This window comes from Seriola lalandi, unplaced genomic scaffold (genome assembly GCF_002814215.2).
Source record: "Seriola lalandi dorsalis isolate HSWRI2012SDOR001 ecotype SW California unplaced genomic scaffold, Sedor1 jcf7180002054671, whole genome shotgun sequence".
Classification (NCBI taxonomy): Eukaryota; Metazoa; Chordata; class Actinopteri; order Carangiformes; family Carangidae; genus Seriola; species Seriola lalandi.
Genome location: NW_019525224.1, coordinates 730,931 through 753,272, shown reverse-complemented (window position 1 = coordinate 753,272; position 22,342 = coordinate 730,931). Strand labels below are relative to the sequence as shown.

The 22,342-nt window shown below is 39.6% G+C and overlaps 1 protein-coding gene across 1 annotated transcript in view; it reads left to right on the top strand.

The window, feature by feature from the left end:
* Nucleotides 1–22,342, top strand: part of cdh13 (cadherin 13, H-cadherin (heart)) — a 310,913-nt gene that overhangs the window by 280,827 nt on the left and 7,744 nt on the right. Inside the window, exon 14 of the mRNA XM_087177984.1 lies at nucleotides 2,326–2,544. Coding sequence (XP_087034110.1) covers nucleotides 2,326–2,544 — 219 coding nt within the window. The remainder of the gene's footprint in view (nucleotides 1–2,325; nucleotides 2,545–22,342) is intronic.

Sequence of the window (22,342 nt, the reverse complement as noted above, 5' to 3'; positions counted from 1 at the left end):
ACTTTTAAAGATGAATGGACGGACCAATACATGTTCGTCCTGCCTGCAGCCACTTCTAAACCTGTGTGTCTCACATGCTGTGAAACTGTGGCGTTAATAAAAAGTTGCAACGTTGAGCGTCACTATGAGACCAAACACGGATCGTTTGATGAAACATACCCGCAGAAGTCCGCAGTGAGTCTACCCGTGTCCTCACACACGCATTTACAGGCCAGCAACGTGCAGATGAGTGTTCACTTAAGATTGCGTGGATTTTGGCGCAACACAAGAAACATTCAGCGATGGGACAGTAGTGAAGGAATGCTTAAATGCGGCTGCAGAGACTTTACTTGACAGTAAACAAAAAAACGACATGTGTGAAAAAATCAAGCAAATCCCATTGTCAGCTTCAACGACAACCAGAAAATCCCAACTATTAGCAGAGGATGTACTGGCACAGCTTGATGCAGCTGTTCAAAACGCAGTATGCATATCCTTAGCCATTGATGAGTCCACAGATGTAACAGATAATGTCCAGCTTTTGGTGAATGTGAGATTTCTTCTCAAAGAGAAGAGATGTGTGAGGACCTGTTGGGTTTAATGCCACTAGTTAACACATGGTTAAAATAGGGGGTGGGCAGCTCAAAGGTCTTTTGTTTAGAAGAAAAAGAAGAAATTCAGTTACTTGAAATGTAGTAAAAACAACTACAGTAATGTTTTCCATTCAAGTGCCATACAAGTTCAGACTTATCGGTATGTTTAAAGTATATAACACTTCAAATTTGACAATAAATGACAGAAAAGTACGTATGTTGTTTTTTATTTACATCAGGGTGCACTATTTCGAGTGACAATATAAGATTCTGACCTTTGCTGGGAGGACATTTTTGTAACTGGACCTCTTTGAATTTTAATTGAATACCCCTGCTATACGTGAATCATTCCAAGTGAGTTTTAACATACAGATGGGTGACAAATTAAAGTAAAAATTCAAATAAATTAGGGAAGAAACATTATGGATTATGTTGATACAGAATCTGAAAGTAAATCAAGCTGCAGATACTAAAAACATGAATTATAAACCTCCACTTGTCATTAGTAGCAATGTAAAAGAATTTTAAGCTGAGCGATTTGATGCTTCTTACCCAAATTCACATTGGGAGTAGTGTTCAAAGTCTCTGGATTTATGTATACAGGCTTGTACTTTTGACTCTCTATCAAAGAACCAGATATTTTCTAGTCTCATCTTTAGTATTCAGCTGGGAGAGTTTCATGTCCATCCAAGCACTGCAAGTACCCCAACTACCAGTCCCCTAACATCATCTATGGAAAAATGAATGAGACTTTACTTACGCAACCCTGAGCGAAACATTGCAATTCTGTGGCCCTTACAGTCACCAGATCTCAACCCAAATGAACACCTATGGGAGATTTGGGAGTGTTAAACACCACCACCTCCACCATCATCAAAACACCAAAAGAGGGAAGAATTGTGGTAATCCGTCCAATAGAATAAAGAAACTTGGAATCAATGTCAGCGAGCCCTGAAGCTGTTCTGACATCGTGTGTTGGAGTAACCTTACTAAAATACTTAAATTGAATTAAATTTAAATTTCAAAATGCATGTGGCTGAAGTGTAAAGTGTTATACTTTCACACTATTGAATGATCAGGACATATTCGTTTGGAACACATTCACACATTTATTCAGAAGAGAATCTGTCAGATTGTGCTGAGGTTCGTTGATATGTCACACTTATCAGGGTTTGAAGAAACTTTGAGAAACTCTGCATCTCACATTGCATTCCTGCATTTTCCAAACACACTGATGAGCGAGTGAGGTGGGGGTGATTTGTTCAAAGAGGGGCCTCTGCATTTATTAAATGTTTACTGTTGCTTACTGTTGCCTTGTGACATTGTTTTGAGCAAACTGTTGGACAATATACATTTTGTAATTGAATACAAAACTGAAAGTCACCTAACCTAGAGGTAACAGCCCCGGCAGACAGGTGGAATGTGCAGCTTTGCATTTTGTGACACATTTTAGCATGAAGTGAACTGGCTCGAGTATTTTCTCTTGTGTCTCTTAAGGGTTTTTAAAATGTGATGCAACAAAATGTAACAATCTTATGCAACTTAAGAGGTGCCAATTTCTGTCGCTTCAGTTCTCAGGGATGGCTTTGTACCCAGTTACTTGAGGCATCTAAGTTTTGTGTTATAATTCACATATTTAGTTCTGCTTTGCAAAGTAGGCAGCTGTTAATGCTGGACAGTAGTTGCAGGATGGGGGATGACTGTCCGTCCACTCCATTAAACCACCCTTTTTCTTTTTGTGTGTCTCCCATAGCCACACACTCCCAAATCATGCTTTTGCACAGTCTGAAGAAAGCCAACTACCAGCTTCCGTTGCTCATCACCGACTCAGGGGTGCCCCCTTTGTTCAACAACACAGAGGTCAAAGTTCAGGTGTGTGTCTGTAAGAAGAATAAGATGCACTGCAGCTCTGCCCACTCTCATCGCGCCAGCCTTCTCGTGCTGCTTGCGACTCTCCTGCTCGCCCTGCTCTGTAAGTACCATCATACCCACAACACACAACAACAGAGATGATGGTTTATTATGCTGGTGTCATTGTTAAAATGGGGGTTAATAGTGAAGTAATGTAGTATGTTGCTTTCTATTTGAGAAATCAATAAAGACAAAATGTCTAATTGTACTGACTTTTAGGATAATTTTATTTTAAAGGGAAGCAATTGACTGTACGCATTGAATAGTAAATAGTCATATGGGTATACGAGTGTCTTTGTGTTTTCAAACCTTGCATTCATCCCTTGCACTTGCAAAAGTAAGTCTTTTGCATTTCACGTTTCTATATTTTTCCGCCGACATGCCTACAGCACTCCCCAGGAAGCCAAACTTGAATTTACTCTGAATATCTCATTTAAGCCATTAGCAATAGCATGAATAATTCAGTCTCCTCCATTCACAACACAAATGTAAAGGGGGGACGTCCAGCAGCTAGTTTGGTGAGAAGAAAAATCATTTGCAACTTTAAGGTCCCCAGATCCTGTTTGCCTGTCTGGGCTTGTTCTCAATAGTTTGTAGTCAGACTTGCTGTACGCCAGAGGTGGGGTGCAGTGGTAGGGATGGAGAGAGCATCAGTGAAGAGAAGAAGAAGAGGAGGAGGAGAGTAGCGTGAGGAATAAGGGGGAAAGGAAAGGAAAAGGCAAGTAAAGGAACAGTACAATCTGATTTTAGGCTTTAAATCTTAGGATTTTAGGATTTAAAAGATGATGTAGTTGATTGATTTCATCCTTTTTTCTTCTAATATGAGTTTGACTGTGAAATGTTAAACTAATCATCAGAAAAATCACAGTCATGTCTCTTTCCAGCTGTCTTTCTTCTCTTTTCTTTGTCTTGTTCTATTGATTATAAAATCTCTTTTCTCGCTCTCGCTCACGTCCCATTGATTCCTCCCACTTGCATATTTTGACCACTTCCTGTGTTTCATCCATCAGCTCTCTCCGCCACTGTTTTTCCTTCCCCATATGACTTCTCTTGCTCTTTTGCCTTCTCTCTACTTAGCAACCAGACGCACTCCCCTTATAATCCTTTGCTTACAGGCAGAATCTCTGCGCCTCATCTTCTTATTCATTTTCTCTGTATCTGTGAATCACAGCATCGAGCATGACCCATTGATCTTCCTCTGAGTATGGATCAATCTGTATATTGATGCATATCTTTTCTCCAAGTGCATTCATGGCAGATGACTGTGCTGTGTATGGAAAGGTACACAGTTGTTTGAAGTTGCGCCTTAAAGAACTCATCATCATTTCGTTCTCTCATGATGCAGTTAGAGCACTTAGTTACCTGCAACTTCTGTTAAAACTCATGATTCACAGGACACAACGTATTAAATTAAACTGACAATGCGTAGCAAGCAGCAGCATAAGAATACCGCACTCCAGTGCTGATAGACCATTAGTCGCGGTTTCACTGCAACACACTAATCATGAGCGTAAGCTGATGCTGTGTCAGCGTTTGCGGGCGAGCAGCCACCTCTCAGAAAGTATTATGGCAGCGAGCCTCAGAGTATCCCAGCTGGAACAGTCAGTTAGATTTTCACACTCTCCTTTTCAGAAATATTTGGTTATCTGCGGTTGCCATGGTAGAAGCCGGAGTGTCTGAACTAGAAAGCATGATAATTGGTTGACATGCCAAGATGACATTAGGAGAGTTTTCTCCACAGATGTCCTTTTACTCTGAACGACGGTAGCATTCATTACTCTACTGTAAATGGTGCAGTGATAGACAAGGGCATTCATTAACCAAATAGCTGCTCCAGATGACAGATTCTTGGTTCTTGGGTTGCCTGGTCCTGCACCCGAGTACATGTCCATTCATCAGGACTGAAGGATGCTTGTGTAGTCAGAACACACGTAACGGTGAGCAGTTTTACCCTGGAGCTAGAGGTTGGAGATTACAGACAGAGTGTGTGTGTGTGTGTGTGTGTGTGTGTGTGTGTGTGTGTGTGTGTGTGTGTGTCTGTGTGTGTGTGTGTCTCTGTGTGTGTGTGTGTCTGTGTGTGTGTGTGCGGGCGGGCGGGCGCGTGTCCATTTGGGAATCTCAGACAGTATTACAGCTGGGCAACAGAGGTTCCACCGATTCAGATGCAGAACATCTCTACACACACAAACACACACACACGAGCGCCCAGAGAGACGACTCCTGCTCGAGCTCATCATAGAGACCTGTGCTGGAGGACAGATAGAGCGGACTGATCACTGCAGTGTATGGTCAGATAGTCTGACAGAGAGGCAGAGAGGATCCTGTTTCAATTCCCTTATCTCCAAGCTGAACTCTGACCCTGCAGGAGAACGATGATGGGAAGAAAAATGGAAAGAGCCTGCGGAAAGGATGTGAAAAGGAGACGAGAATAAAGGTGTGAAGATTAAACTCTTCTGTTTTGTTCTGTTTTTGCCCACTGGGTTACAGGCGTACAGTGTGCAAGGCCACACAGCGTTACAGCAGCTTTCCTAATTTCTCTGGCTCCTTGCTTCTGTATCTTTTTCTTTCTGCCCCCTAGTTCAGCTCCCTTTCTCTCTTAGTCTCCAACTGTCTCATGACCCATGGCGCCCATAAAATTTATATTTTGTTCACCATATTATCATCATCATGGCTGCAAATATACTGAGCTTTTTTAAATGGCATTTTTCAGCATCGCAGCTGCAGTAGTTGCTGGAAATTTCTCGCTCAGAAAGCTGCCTGTCTTTATAGAGGTGTGCGCGAGAGGTATATCCTCCATTGTATCCAACAGTAGGGTATAATATTCATCTAATATCTCTGTGACCACCATGTCCCACCTTGTCCTCTTATACGACTATTACTGACACTGTCAAATTTGTCAGGTTGTTTCTTTGTCTGATGATTTCCAACAGCAGGAGTCGGAGCTCTGCTGTGTGAAAGTCCTGCTCACAAACACTTATATTACTGTATATGCTGTATGTAATGACAGAATTCCATGAACGCTCACCTTCTCACAAACAGGTAGCATGAACAGAGTTTAGTAAATCCAACTAGGAACACTCGTATGAGCAGAAGAAAGTAAGATAGTGTTCAGGCAATCCTGTGATCCAAACTTGCCTTGAGGCTCCAGGTATGATGTGTGCAGTTAGACACGCTCCGAAATGCAGTCCGACCAAGAAAAACAAGAGGATCTGAAGGGATTTAGGACAAGATTATGAAAATATTCATACATGAGCATCATTGACCTTTTCAATATTTAACCAAAAGCTTCCTTAGCCTTCACCAAGCTGTCTAGTGGCATCAACTAATGGTTCCAAAAGTAGGTACTGTGGGCCCCAAGGGTGCCTTAAGGTTGAGCTAAAGGTACCACAAGATTAATCGATTTCTATTTTTTACTCTACATTTTCAAACATTTTAAAATAGATAGAATCAAAGAAATAAACATGCCCATTATATTTTAAACCCTGTAAAATATGCTGCTATGCTGCATCTAAAATTACGAATATGACCAGTTGTCATAGTAGCATAGCACACCTCTCTGTGACTTTGTGTGCAAGTTTTCCAGGTGCACAGCAGTTTTAAATGGTGACTGTCAGAGCATCCATCGGAAAGAGTTGTCATTGTAAATGGATATAAAAACAAATGCTGTTACCTTTAAACTTTTAATTCACCCAGAGATCAGTCCTGAGCAACCCGAAAAGAAACTGAAATCAGACTGTAATGTGAAAGTTTCTTAACGCACAGCTTTGTGTGGATAGCAGAAGCAAACTGTCACACAGTGAACTGCTTCATCTGCAGGGAAAAGCTGTCACATGTGGCGGCGGTGCCAAGTAAGCTCAAACCATGAAAAAAAAATTCACTATGAAGGGATATCATGGGTTTAAAAAGTTTGGGAAGCACTGAACATGAACGACTCAGTATTTGATCGCCTGTGTCCAGCATCAAAGTCTGTAGGATTTCTGTGCTAAATAAGGATGTCATACAAAAACAAACAAGAAATTGCCAGCGAATTTAATCCAGGCATTAATAACATTTCATTGGCAAACCAATGATTTCTGATCTTGCACAAGCCAAAATGAGTCATTATATAGTATGAATACATGATATATGAGACATGGTTGGTGCTTGTTCTCTGTGTCTGAAGTTACGCAACACAGGACAAGAACTGCTTGTAGTTGTTCTTAGCCTCCTCTGCGTAAGCACTAAACCCTCTAGAGGACACATAATCTACAATCTCTGCAGCAGTCTGTATTTTGTGAGGGTGTGTGTGTGTTTGGACTGTGGGAAATATATTTGTGTGTATTTAAGTGTTGATGTATTTGTGAGTGAAGTTTGAGAGGAGAGAGAAAATAGCTATAAACAGAAAAGGCTATCTTAACAAGTACTTCAGTATCACAAAATCACATTTTCCATAAAACTGAAGTGATTCACGTTTGTATAGTTTCTAAAAACGTAAACAAGAGAGAGAAAGGAAGATTTGTCTGTGAGTCTCCATGAATCATGAGAATTGATTAACCAAGTTGATTTTTGTCGAACAGAAAGGAAACTGGATCATCTCTCCACCAGTGACAGATTTTCTCTTGTTGTGTGCATCTAGTTGAAGCCAAAAGAATTTAAATGATGTGTGGGTTGTAAAGTCTGCTTCTTAATATGGTGAGGAACCGTGCTGCTGCTTTCACCGGCCTAAGCCAGATCACACCTTCTCATCCATAATTTTTCCACTGACTCCTTCAGCATCATTCTTCTCAGCAACACTGCCAGAACTAGACCCACATCCTCACTGGCTTTCTGTCCTAGCTCTCAGCCATATAACACTCCACTGGGGTTGCTTTTCAGACCCTTAAATAATGCATGTAACCCTGCAGGGCAGAGAGGGAGGGCGAACCTATGCTTGTGTGTGCAGAATACCAACATATACTATGTCTTCTAATGCTTACGAGACCTTTGTTTGCTGTTGAAGGATTGGCTGCTAAATCCCAGGGCTTTGCAGGGGCCTACTTTCACTCCCCTCCATTGTAAGCCTTTCTTTTGTGATCAGTGTGCCATAGACTCTCACACACATACACTACAAACATACATACACACACACACACACACACACACACACACACACACACATCCACACTCCACATACAGATTACCATAAAGTAGGGAGCAATTACAGTATTTTCCTACAGTCCTGTAGAGGGAAATGCATGCAGATAAATAAATACAAACACATACACTACACACTCAGCTCTGAGGTGTTAAATGTCCATGTAAAAGCATCCATTGTTCACCTGAGATGAGACTTGCTAATTGGGCAGACTCAGTGCAGTCAATACGTGCTCCCATAGGCTGCAGATGCAAACAAAAAGGATAGCTAATCATAAGAAGGATTCCTTATTTTGGAAGTAATTACAAGGAGGAATGCTCTACTTTACCTGGTAATACAGCTTACAGGTGGCAAGCCAACACAGATGACCACACTGCCCCCTATCAGTGCTCATGTGAACTGATGTGCTCTGTACAGTATACTCACTATCTCTCAGCAGCACCCTCACTGTTCCTCAAAATTAAATGTTCAAACTTGATGTGAGGCTGGAGGCAATAAGCCTGCCAGCATGTACAGTATGTAAATAATGTGTATTTTACACATATGTGGAGTGGACATAGAGATTAATGTAGTCGTCCACAGTGGCTATGTGTGAATTTGGTTAATGAAGGATGTGAAAATGGGTGATAAAATGAAAACATCTGGGGTAACGGATGCTGATATTTGTACCGGTATTTCTACTTCTCTCTCTCACTCTTTCTTTCAGACATACTCCGACACACACACATCCATACCAATTTCGTCTTACACTGTGCCAAATTCACCCTGCATGTGCTCAATTTAGGAAGGTCTACAAGCTCAAACCAAATGCTTAAATCTTTTCTACGCAGGATTATGAGTTTCAGCAGCAGATTTGTCTGCAGTACTGCAAAGACCTGTTTCTCCCCATTTTTCTCTGTAATTTCAGTAAGAGGAATGATAATAATGTAATTCTAAGACTAAAGGAGAGAGAGCACAAGAGAGAGAGAGGGAAGAGTAAAAGCAAAGCATTTACCATTAAACACAACAAACAACTCCCAGCCCAGATGCCACTAATTTACCTCCATTCTCCCAGGGTTTTAGTCCACACTATTCCTCCTCTCTGATCCCTCGCTTTGCTCTGACAGCCACTTTTCCTCTTCCTTCTCCAGCTCTACACTAATCCCCTCTCGGCTGGAGAGATGGGCTGTTTAGGGGCTTATTTACTCTTGTAAAAATGACTTTTTCACAGCTTCCTTTGAAGAGACCTCATGCCAGACTGAAGTGAATGGTAGAAGGCTTGTGTCTGTCTTCAGATCAAGCTGGGAGGGATTTTGATCTTTGAACTGAGATACAAAATGTTTCTCTGGTTTTAAGAAACTATACACCTCTTTTAATACCCCCAAAGTCTACAGCTGCACAGTGATGAATGTTTTGAGGCCGTAACAGACTACAGTATGAGCTATTGATGAACTACATAATGACACATTACTAAGTAAACACTGGGAAATGCCTTTTATCTGATTCATGAATGTAGAATTCCATTACTGGTGCATAATTACATCATTACCTCGTGTTAATATGTAAACTGTACTTGTTACCTTTTAAAGAACCCCAAAAGTTATCATATTTGCTCTAGCAATAGATGAATTATTTGTTGATCATTAGCAAGTGAAGCTTAAAGACATCATAAATTCTTTATGAATATAAAGTTGTTGCACTAGACTGCACTCATGTTTTACTCATATATTATGAATGATGTGTTGCTACATTTGTTGCTACATCTGTTAAACAGTTGCACAGGGATATACAGGGACTTTTCAACCCCCAAATCTGAAGTTGCCAAAAGAGATAAGTCTGGAAAAAAAATAAGGTATTCGTTGCCAACGTGATGATGTTACATAAAAGTGAACAGCAATTCTTATTTCTACACTTTGATCATTATTATTTATAAATACCAGCATTTTTAGCTTTTGAATAGACCTTTTTCTCACTGCTTATATGACTATTCAAATAGAGGTGTAACTAATATTCATTGTGGCACTGTAACAATTAAATGTTGCCATTCCAGGACCTCGGAGTTGTGCATAGTGTGTCACTGTTATGTTTTACTGGGACACTTGCATGGAATTAATGTGCTTTTTGGGCCATCACAAGTTCTGTCAAACTCTGTCCTCCACTTCTGCTCATTGTGCTCATTTCAATGATACTTTGACAGCAAATGATACAGCTGTAATCATTAAGATTTCAGTACTGGTTAATTTGCAGGAAGTGCAGCTTATCACTACAAGTCCCCAAATACTGGGGGCAGAAAAAAAATTGACAAGCAGCTGCTCTGCTAGAAAGACAACAGAGGAGCAGCAACCAAATAATCTCACATTGTTTTAATAAAATGGCAATTAAACAGCCTTTTTCCATCATACCCTGATAACCTGATGCGCACAGAACCAACTGGGAAGGCTTTGTTGCAAACTGAAAAAGGCAGCAGATGCTGTCAAAAAATACTTGGCAGGTGATTGGATGAACCATCTGTCTATCATCATCTATCACAGGCTTAAATCATCTTCAATCAGTCAGATTCTACATCCATCCCATTTTTATCAGTACCAGTGGAGCCAGTCAGTAAATCAAACTCTTGCTGAAGCAAGTCGAGAGACCACTGTGGTTCAGCCACAAGTGAAAAGCTTGGAGCGTGGCACGATGGGTTCTCGCTTGTGAGAAATCCAGGGCAATGGTTAATGCCCTGTGCAACCATGATCTAATTTCATGCTGTATATGTGTGAAAGCATTTTAAATCCCAAGTTGGAATGGCCTCCTGGACTCACAACAAAAACTGCTACAGAGAGATAATTAAAGAATATAAATACATTGAATGATTATTGCAAAAAAAAAACTGACTAACTATAACAAGAATCAAAATTGGGGTTTCGGATATTTTGGCTTCATTTTTGTGGGAGGAAGTGGAGACACATCGTCCATCTTTATATACGGTCATTGGTAAACACCAAGGTCATTCCACAATCCAAACACGCAGGATTGGAACATACTAACAAAATAAGTAAAAATTCAAATGAAATCTAAGCCTTTGATTTCCTTAGAGGTGGTAGTCACCACATCGGGATCATCAGGTGGCACCCCTTCATTCAGAGGGCTGAATGAACGGTGACATGCGCATGTCTCATAAACCATACTATATATGTGAAGTAATTTGGGAAGCTTTTAAAGATTTCTGAGTTATCAACAAAAAACACAAACAACCAGATGTGTAATAACATTATAAAACAATGTATACTCCAATAGAGAAAACTTTCTTTACCTGAGAATCTCATACATTGCAAGATTTTAAGTAGTATCACAATGACCTATTCACTTAGAAGTTCCTTTACTGTTTCTTATAGATGATTTTTTACATAGTTAACTCATTCATCTTTAAATTCGGGGTTGGTTAATTTTCATTGTATTCAATGTTACCCTGAAAGACTCTCTGTCTTCCTCTCTAATATTTCTACTTCATGGTGCAATGCTGCTGTTTTCTGTCTAGCAGCCGTGACATACCTGGGCTAATCAACTGTCACCCTCCTCTCCTCTCAGCAATTAAAAAGGCTGGGAAACAGTTACTGTTCCCTCCAGTGTCCTGTTTGGTTCTACCTCGCCTCCTGCAGCTTGTTAAATTTAAATTTTACGCATTAAGATGATGCTTTTACCCACAGAGGCTTACAATAAGTGGTGACAGTAAGATAAGTCAACATCAGTGAATCATTGTAATACCCCATTAGATCATTCACACAGTGAAAGGAAGTTTGAGTCAAAATGAATTCCTTTTTGTCTGGTGTTGTGAAATGGAAATAGGTTCATTTTCTGGCATGAGAAGCTGTTTTTCATGTAGTGTTGAAATACGAAAGTGACAGAGAAGGTTATTTACATATATACAGAAACCTTAGGTTGTTTATACTGTAAATATATGCAGTAGGCAGATGTGAGAACATTATGCTGGATGTGATAAAATGTCACATTCATACCTTATATTCACAGTAAGCATCTGTGTGCACATCTACTCATGTTTGAAAAGTTTACATAGATCAACAACCACAACAACAAGAATACATCAAGAAGAAATGTAGTGCAGCAGGAATCAATACAAAACGTCCCTTTGTGAGTCTATAGGAGTACAGTGTGGTGTTGTATCTAATTCTGCTAGCTGTAGTGACATGAGTGACTCATTCATAACCAAACCACAGTCATTATATTGTGTTCATCCCTCTCTCTCTCTCTCACTCCTCCTCCTTCATTGCTAATTCTCTCTTTCATCTGTTCCTGACCTATGAGTTCATAGCTGGTGTCTGCGCGGGAGCTGAAGTGAATTGATTCAGCAATGTATTTTCATGTCAAGACCTTGACTTTTTAGCCAGAGGGGGAGAATTTCCTCTTTTATATCCAGTTCTTCATGTGAGGTGGAACAGGGCTGCCAGAGTCTCATTAGATTTGCAAAAACCAATATCTGAGACTTGACAGCCTTCGAGTGTTTCTCCACTTTTATTTCCCTTTTTAGGGAACACTTAGGTCTGAGCCCTCTGAAAGGGGGAAGAAAAACATGGAGAAAGAAAAATCAGCCACAGCCCCTCCTGTTCCATACTGTCCTCCATATTAGATATTCACCCCCATTCAGGCACGCTTCGATTGCTTCAGAGTTTTCTGAAGTGTATAGTCCAATTCATTTCACAATGTCTGAGAAAATTATAGTTCACATTCCTCAAGACCGCTCCCTAATCTCATACAGAGAAAAGAGAGATGTGGCGAGAGAGTGTGAGGCAGAGATGGGGGAGGATGGCATGTCAACAGTTCAAATCGCATGACGAGTTTGTCTGACTGATACTGACTGCCAACTTATTAAACAAAGCACACAAGAGCTGTGACCACTGCAGAGAGAGCAGCACTGCAACCCACTCATGCACTCACAATAGAAATGGAGAAAACAGTAAACCCTTTAGAAACAAACACTAGCTATGACAAATTGCCACCTCCAAATTGGTTGTTTTACACCACATTTTGCTGCATGCATTTTGCTAGATTAGCAGTAAAAGGCAAGGCTTAAAGAAAAGCCTGTTAAGTAAGGCAGAATGCTTATAGTACACCTGATCCGTTCTTCAGTGTAACCATTGCTTCTGTGCACTGACGTGTTGTACTTGCACACAGTCACAGTCAGCAGAAGTGAATACAAAAGTAGTGAAGCAGTGTAAGGTCTCACTTTCTTTGCTACAAAATTTACTGTAAATTGCTCATATTACATGGCTCTGGAAACTTGTATACTGTAAAGGTTACTGAACATGTCAGACACGTATACAGCCATGGTACATTGTATATGGGCATATAGTCCTAAATAATATCATTATTTAAATTTGAGCAGATTCATCTGTTATAGATCAATCTGGAATTGTGCTAAAATGGCTATTCATTTTCTCTCTTTTATTCTTCACTCTCATACTCTTTTACTGTTATTCATTTTAAGTATAGCCCTTTCTAAGTTCTTCTAACTACTGGTTAATTAATAAACTTATAAGTAACTGATTTCAAACCAATAATTCACTATTCAGGCTGCACCATTAAAGTTTAAGAAATATTTTTAAGACATAAGTCATGTGTAAATCAGTTGGTAGCATCTGTAATCAAAAGTAATCAATTGTGTAAACAGGAAGTCACTGTAGAATCACAAATTCTAGCATAAATCAAACTTACAATATATTAATTTTAACAGTCTATCTTTTGCAGATGCCAGTATTACTTTTTTTTATGTATTCATGTGTGGAGAAATGTGTATGTTTCAGGATTAACAGTATTCCTGTAGTTTATAGTGAGTGGGAAATATCCAATTATGCTAACCTAGCAGACGCTAGTCATTTAGCATTGAGTATTAGCATAATGTTTTGTAATTTCATGTATATTGTGTTATTTTGTGGAACATAATTTAAAGTTGTATGGTGTAGCCTACATCATAATATGGGACGACTTTTTGTTTTAGTAACACACTGTTGGAGGCACTATTAGGTGCATATTAATTTATATGTGTTAAGCTATGTTTGGATTCAACCAGAAAACAACCAGAAAACATATTTATTTCTCCAGTGTTTTTATCAATAGTATAGTTGTGTTCCTAGACCACATACACTGTCGCTTCGCTAGCAAAGGACACATGAGTCAAGATGAATGTGCAGTGACTTAGAAGGAGCCAGCAGAAAAGAAAACATGGAAGAATTGGACTAAATTATCATAACAGACGTGACAATAATTGAAGCCATTACAGCCTTTGATAGTGATATTAAGACTGGGCAACTTATACTGAAAGAGTGGAGTTATATTGTGATGATAACACAGTTAATGATTAAAAGAAAGCCGGCGTCTTACTCTGTGTTATGGGAGCAAAATCATATGGGTTGGTATGGAGCTTGTTTACCCCTGATGAGCCAGCTGACAAAATATACGCAAATAGTAGACACTCTCTAGCAGCATTTAGAAACCAGATTACTGTGTGGCATGCACTGTGAAACCACACTAAAGAAGCTCCTGTGTGAAAAAGACCTTACATTAGAGAAGGCTTAGGACATCGCCATATCAATGGACACACCACCACAGGGTGCTTCAGAGATACATCAAAGATAAAATGTCATTGAACTGGAAAGAAGGATAGAAATGTTACCGCCGTGGAAATGTCACGTGAACCGGTTGACTGTTGGTTTAAAGACAAATAATGCAGGAGCTGTGGCAAACAAGAACACTTTGAAGAGGATGAAAAGCTGGTAAACGGGATCAAAAGGACAATATACAGAGAAACAAAAAGCAACAGCAAAAGCCCCAGGAAGAAAAATACAACAATGTACACAAAATGACAGAAAGAAGCTCTGATGAAAACAACTCAAAACAAAAGTGAATTGTCTTGTCTGCAGCTTCACAGCGTGAAAGAGACAGATGATCTAATAGTACTATGGATCACTCCACAAGTGTCAGGCATGAGACATGAGAAAATGCAATTGGACAGACTCAGCTTTAACAGTGACCTCTGTACATGACTATAAACTACCATTTTCACACATTATTCTGAAACGAACTGAACGAAAGACTTACAGAAGGGTGTATCCCAAAGGAAAAATTTTAGTGACAGTGACATACAGAGACAAAACTCAGTGGCTAAACCTCTATGTACCAAAAAATGGGAATCCCCCCTTTGCTGGGAAGTGAATGGCTCAGGAAAATCCAGTTGGATTGGCACACCATCAAGGCACTCTTTGTGTCAGCAAAGGAGGGCAGCAAGGCCACACCTGAGAGACTGTCACTAATAATCGCTGACTCTGAGGAAATGTTCATGACTGGCATAGGAACACAGGGCATGAAGGCAAAGATTGAGATTGAGAATTTTCAAAGCCAGACCAGTGCCATACCAAGCAAGGTACACATATGTGGAGACTGTGTGACTGTTAACCCTGTACAGTATGCTTTACCTCAGAATGAGGACATCTATGCTTCCCTGTCAGGATGGTAAAGTTTCATGAAAATCGATTTGGCATAAGCTTATTTCCAAGTAGAAATCGATGATGTATCCAACAAATACCTCACAATAAATACAAAAAAGGACTTTACCAGTACAACAACTTGGTTTGTGGGATACCACCAGCTCTGGATACGTGCAAAGGTCCTGCAGGGGATTCCAGGGCCCGGGTCACTGTAACTAGCAAAGATGATGACAAACATCTTTCTTACCTTGAAATGGTGCTCACCAGGTTAAGAGAATATGGGCTCAGAACAGAAAAACAGAAATGTGAGGTTTTCAAAGTGGAAATCTCATAATTTAACTTAAACCCATCCTTACCAGTCTGAGGGTTGAAGGTTCTAACTAACTAAGTAACTCTAACTTCAACAGGATGCAACTACATACAGATTGACAGCGAGGCAGTCAAGACATCCAATCACTACTGAAGACTTAATAATAAACAGCATTTTATTAAGCACCTGAAATAAATGGGTCATTCTCATGCTAAAATTAGCTTAATGACAACTCATTTCTATTTAAGAATTTTTAATTTCATGATGCATTTTTCTATGTAGGAAACAGCTACTATAGTTAACACTAGGAACTTTAAAAACATAGTATAGAAGCAGTGTTTGTTGCCTTACAGATGTAAATGTACCAAACAGACAGCACATCACTATGTCACAGCAGATTATGCAAATTTACAATAAAGAACCTGGAAGTCCATTCTTTCTGTAAAGGCGTCTTTTGAACCGGCACACAAAAAGTGGATTAGAGGAGTGGTATGAAAAATGAAAGCTGAGAGTTTTGTTGCTACAGTAATTTCAAATTCAAATTCTTTTTATTTATATAATGTTCAATATAGAATACATAAAATATATGATTTGTGCACTGCGTTCGACAGAGTTGCAGAAGGTCTCAACAGTGATTACCAACCTTGATTTACCTTTTTTCTCTAGAGTGCACATGGGAAGAATGTAATACATGTAGTGAAGTGCTCGTATTGCAATGAAGCGCAATTTGAATTTACCAGCCTTTACCAAACTGTTAACTGCAAGTTCAGGCACCTGCATGTGTAACCATTTAAATAGGATTTGGTTTTCTTTGACTGCATGTCTTACTTTGTCCTTAAGTAGAGTTTAAGGTCATAGCAAAAGCCCAAAATGCCCTTTCTAATGCAGTCATATCAGAAAACTGATATTTTCAAAAAACAGGAAACAGGAAAGGAAAAAAGAGGAGAGAATGAGCAAAATGGTGAGTAGGAGTGTCAGAACAGTCATGTCAGAAATAGGGAGCAGACTACGTGGGAGATGGCTGGCAGAGAGGCAATCAATAAACTCTCACATTTCATTCTGCTATGTGCGTGTGTGTGTGGGTATTTATGTGACTGTGTGTGTTTGCGGAATCAAATTTCGAACCAGCTCGTTGTAAGCAATTCTAGCAGAGTGATGAGACAAACTGTCACGTTACCAGAGAACATAGCCTCCTGTGCGCTTTTTCTGTTCACTCACTCAAACCTCTGTATCGCCAAGGACATACACAGCATAAGTGCAAAATAAACATATGTTCTGCGATGCTTTGAAGCTCACAGGTTCTCATAAAGGTTATGTTGCTGGAATAGAAACATCCTCCTCGCAGAAATAAATGGCAAGTTCACTCCAGCCTAATTTGTTGGACACATGCTCATTCTGCTTCAGAGCTGTTCTTAGCCCCATGAACTGAACTCATTCTGAAGTAAAAGAAATCAAATAAAATTAAGTATTCTACTAGTACACGTCAGTAGCTAATTAATCTTCACTGTAGACACTTCAGAAAATGTCTCTGGATGGCATGATAAATCGAAAACATGGTGCACTTTCTTTGCTCTCTAACTTTTTAGTGTTTTGTTTGTGTTCAACCGTAGAGATTGAACTGTCAAGGATGTTGAGGAAGGTGCACGCTGGGAGTTTCAGGGTGGACCTTCGTATTAAAGCCCGTCACTTAGTTGCTGCTGCTTAAGAGTGAATAATTGTAACTTCTCTGTTCTGTCCTCACTGAATCTTTAATGACGCAGTACCATCACCTGTCCAGTGTAATTGATTGCATTTGATCTGGTTGATTGATGACCTTGACTTTACATTATCTCCTATTTTCTCTCCGTTCTTTCCCACACTTCTCTCCTTTCCTCTTTTCCTCTCATCTCCCCTTCCTCTCCTGTCCCCTCTCTTTTCACCCCCTCCTCTCCGACCAGGCCTGTAGATTCTGCTGAAACCTCCCGTAGTCCTTTTCGCAAACACTGAAAAGCAACGACTTATCTCCCCCACGCAACCCAGGCTTAGGAGAGAAGAAGATGAAAAAGAAGAAGAAGAAGCGAGAAGAATTCTTCTCACCACGACAAATCAAACAAGAAAATACACACAATCCCCACCGGCACAACTGCTGTACAACACCACTCTGTGTTTTTTAAAAGATTTCTCACTTATCCTCTTGCCACTGTCGTCTGCTTCTCTTCATCTTTACTTTCTTTGTTGCATCTGGCCCCTCTAACTTCAGTCGTATCTCATCTCTTCCTCTTTTCCTGACACAAGTTTGACTCACTTTGACTTTTTTCCCCTCAATCTGTCCTCTCCTCAACCCTTTTCCACCATTGATTGTTCCATTTCTTTTGTTGTTTTTCTTATGTCTGTCTTCTATTCCATTTTGGCAACGCACCATTACACTGGCAGACAAGCACTGGGTGTTAGCAGCGTTCATGGCAGCATGCCACATCCGTACAAGATACTTGAAACAACATGTGTAACGATATTGCAACAAAATAAAAGCTATAAATCTACTTCATATTGGACCTCACCTTTAAACCTTTGGTCTTTTCCCACAGTTCATCAGAAACTTCTCACTCCATCCCCAGCTTTCTTTTTCTCCTCCTTCCCTCTTTTTCCTGCCATAGCTACCTCTGTTTCTCTGTTTCCTTTTCCCCGCCTCTTCACCCCACCGCCCACCCCCCTACTCCCCTCCCCCATGCATAGACATCGTCCCAACTATCTATCTGCCTCACCTTCCCCGTCTCCACGTCTATTGACCGCTCTCTGTCTCTCGGTGGGCCAGGGAACACTGCGAAGGCTGAGCTACTGTCCTGGTCGGGGAAGAGCATTGACGTTTTGATGTGTTCTTTTCTTTTCTTGTCACAGACTGTGTTTGATCTTGTTTCCTCTTTAAGTGGAAAGAACAAAGCCTGTTTTCTTTGTCTGCAGTGGTTGTGGTCTTTTAGAACAAGGTGGTAGCCATAAGCCTTCAAAGTCAGAAACTCTCTGGAGTCGTTTCTTCGATTTGCTTCTGTTTTTATTGCATTAGTTGTCATGGAGTGGAAAACAGTATATCTTTATAGTAACGGTGTAAACCTTAAAAAAAAAAAAAAGTACTATTATATAAATATTTTATTTTTTACCATTGTATAAATACAGTATTGATTAACTTATGTACTTTGATTGCAAGTTGTTTGGTCACCCACACAGTGAGTGAATAAAAAAAAGAGGAAACCTTTTTTCTGTGAATTTTAGGCACTATTTCTAATGCTATTGATGTGTTGACTATTTTATTGTAACATCTTTTTTTTGTTGTTATGTTTGTTTTTTTATTATTTTGAAATCTGTAATTAATTGCAGAATCAGGAGTCTTGTTTTGATGACTGCCATGTGTTTAGGTTCAATTTTGTCTCACATCAGTTCTGCCCTCTCCTGTTCTCTCTCCATCTCTCATTACAAGTCACAAGATGTGTAAGAAGAAAACAAAGGCAGTGGTTTTGGTGGATAGTTTTGCTTGTTTCTCTTGCGCTCATCAAAAGAATGTAGCGTGTGGGTTTGTGTGGAAGACCACCTTACAGAAAAAGATGACATTTTGAATGAGTTACGTCTGTCTTTTGCACTAATTTAATAAAGCCGTTACTGAAAATTCCCACACCGTTTTGCTAATTGTGTGTTTACTGAAATGCCATTTGACCTCTAGTGAAAGGAGTTGTGCACACATTTACGCGTTACCGTATGAGAGTGTTATTTACATCTTTGCATTTTTGCATCTTAGTCAAGTTCACCTAAAGGATTAGTCTGACATTTTGGAAAATACATTTATTTGCTTTCTTGCTGAAGGTGAGATGAGAAGATTTGTGTTTGTTAAATGTGAAGCTACAGGTAGGAGAAGGTTAGGTTAGGTCAGCGTAAGGACCGGCGGAGGGGAGAAACAGCTAGACGATGACAGAAAGACTTCAGGAAGCCACTGACCCCGGCCAAAATACGGCCAATCTGGCCAGTTTTTGCTGCCAAGCTTAACTAACTGTCCTCTAGCGATAGCTCTATACTTAGCCACCAGACATGGAAGTGGTATCAATCTACCCATCTAATGCTCAGCAAGAAAGCAAATAAGTGTATTTCCCATAATGTTGAACTATCCTTTTAACAGTTTTTAAAATTTTAACCTCCATCTAAAATATAACATCTGGAGGCTGGTTACCAGATTGATTTGTTTTGGTCGATCAGCTGATGATAAGGTGTAATGTAATACACAAGTAACTTTCTTGGTTGTAATGTTTTTGTACTGCATTGCCTATGATCATTTCACAATTAAACAATGGTATCTGTGTTTTTCCTTGGATTTTCAGTTGGTGACACTGAATGTTCTTTTATTAAAGCTGCACTTATCTTTATTTTTATATTGACAATATATGAAATGACCATGAATAATTATCATGTGACAAAAAAAACTTGGTCAGACTCCCAGCTGAACTGGGATGTTTTGTTTTCTGTTCCCATCTCCTTCAGTTTGAAACAGACGGCTGTTGCTGCCGAACACAACTCACCTCTGCGTGGCAGTTGATTTGTCGCTGGTAAAGTCTTCCTGACACTTGAGGTTTAGAAAAGCTAATTTTAATTCTCTACTTGATTACAGGTTCCCTCATAGTGTGCAGCATAGTGTGACAGCAGCATCTGGGTTATTATTGAAATAACTGAATATTTATTACAAAGAAATTTATAAACATAGTTTTTAATCATTGGAGCTGTGATAGAGTGCACGCTGCTCTCGAGTCTAGATTAAAAGCAATATTCTGCCCGAGCACATCAGGGTGCAATTATTGCTCTCAGGGATTTAGAAGGTCAGTCACGTAAACCTTCTGTTTGTGTGTTTTTAAATCAATCAATGAAATCTCAACATTGATTCTAAAATGCACTTTTAGCCTCTGTGAAACCCATGCAGAGACACTAAAAATGGGCCAAAACTATGAGTGGTTGGAGATTGAACGTCTTTGGCATCTTTTTCTGCATTTTTCTTTTTTTTTTTTTTTTTTTTTTTTTTTGAATAAGCTGTAGCAGTGAGGAGGAGTTTTGAATGAATTTTAGAGGAAATAAGTGTATGAATGAATTGGAGGCTGTGATATTAGAATTTAGATTTAAAAAAATATGTGAGCTGCAGAAAGTACAGACACACCAACCCTAGTTTTTTATTTATTTAATTGGAATCAAGTACACATGTAAGTTTGTTACACAAACCTCGAAACAAATTCAGATTCTTTATATCTTTTTCAGTATCTGAAAAACACTAATGCATACAGACTGTCAAGACAGGTGACAAATGGGCTTTAAAAGGGTGTTTTATCGAGAAATATAGCAACATAAATACACTACACTATCTTGAAATTAATATTTGACACTAAGGGAAACTAAATGTGCTGGTTTAAACTAGGCTGTCACAATTCACCTTTTCATCTATTAATCCTCAGTGACCATGGAGTGGCAGGGTGTTAGAGTAAGAGGGCTTTGTCTGGGTCCATGCACTATCCATAACACAAGCAGAAAGAGCTTGATCTTGTTAGAAATGAAGGATGAGTTGTGTTTAAGGTTCCACTGTGGTTGGGACAATAAGCAGGCAGCGCTGTTAGCTTTGAGAGACAGAGGTTTTTTTTCAGTCAAAGCTAACGTTAAAGCTAGTGGGAGCACAGTCTGGAACAGCGTACTGACAGATCTTGTTTAGGGTTTAAATGTTCCTTCAACAGACCATTGAGTATCATCAGAAACACCCACTGAAGTGTTATTCAGTGATATCTGCTGTGTACAATCAGTGGCAGAAAGAGTAAGTAGCACAGATACAGTTCTCAGTGCCATCACACTGCCTACCACAGAGAGTGACCTGTGAAAGTCTGTGTCTGAAAGAACTGGTAAGAGTAAAACTGCCCGTGCTCCTCAGACGACTCAAGAAATCCAACTACGGCTGTGGAGAAAACATACAGTAGATTGCCTGTGAATAAAGGTGACTCACCAAATGATACATTTGAGCCTATTTGTGCAGTAAGTCTTCAGCCTCTCAACCCCTCTTATTTCTTTTTTCTAGGAGAGGAAATGAGTGGCGGAAGTGAACAAGCAAGCAAAAAACAGGAAAAGAGGGGAAAGGGAAAGTGACACAGCGAAAAAAGTTTTTCTCTTCTTCTTTCTCTCTTCTATTCATTATTTGAAAATTGTTTTGTTGTCTCTATATCCAGCAGCTATCATTCAGAACGGTTAGAAGAACATGTGTCCACTGATATATGCTGACACAGCTGGTATAAAGTAGTAGTTATATTAACGGACATGTTATTTGCGGTTCATGTAGTATCTCACTAGTGCCACAATGAAACCCAATTTCAGTTGGATGTAAATAAAAGCAAAGCAGTCAGTTTTATTTATTCATGACTATTTAAAAAAAAAAAAACTCTTTCTAGATTCTTCAGCAGCAGAGAGATACAACCTGGTATGTGAAGTCTGGATTGCATTTTTGATGTCAGCTCCCAACACAGGTAGCTGACAACTCTAATGAATGCAATCAGCTTTCATCAAAAACTCCCTGCACTTTTCCAGACCATTTTAACAAGAAGCAAGTCTTAACACCCCTGTTTATCCTCCTTTGTTAATTGTGCATCACTTCGCACTTGAGATTAGTTTATATCTGCTGGAACTCTGTTATTGCCCTCAATTATTCTGAAATCTGTGATCTCTGACTTTGACATTTATAGATGTGAACACTTCACAGTCGAGCTGTCCCGGTCGATGTGCGCTTATTCTATTGAACCTTTTATTTGCACTGTACTGTATTGAATTTGGGTGTGTCAGACTTATCCCAAAAGCTGATGGAGATTTTAAAGATGACCTTTTGGATCAGTTGGAACCATCCATTGGCAGTGAAGGTGAGAGACAACAAGTACAACTGACTCATCAGACATATTCTAGTGTTGCATTAGACCCAGGGTTGTCAAAATCTGATACTCCCCCC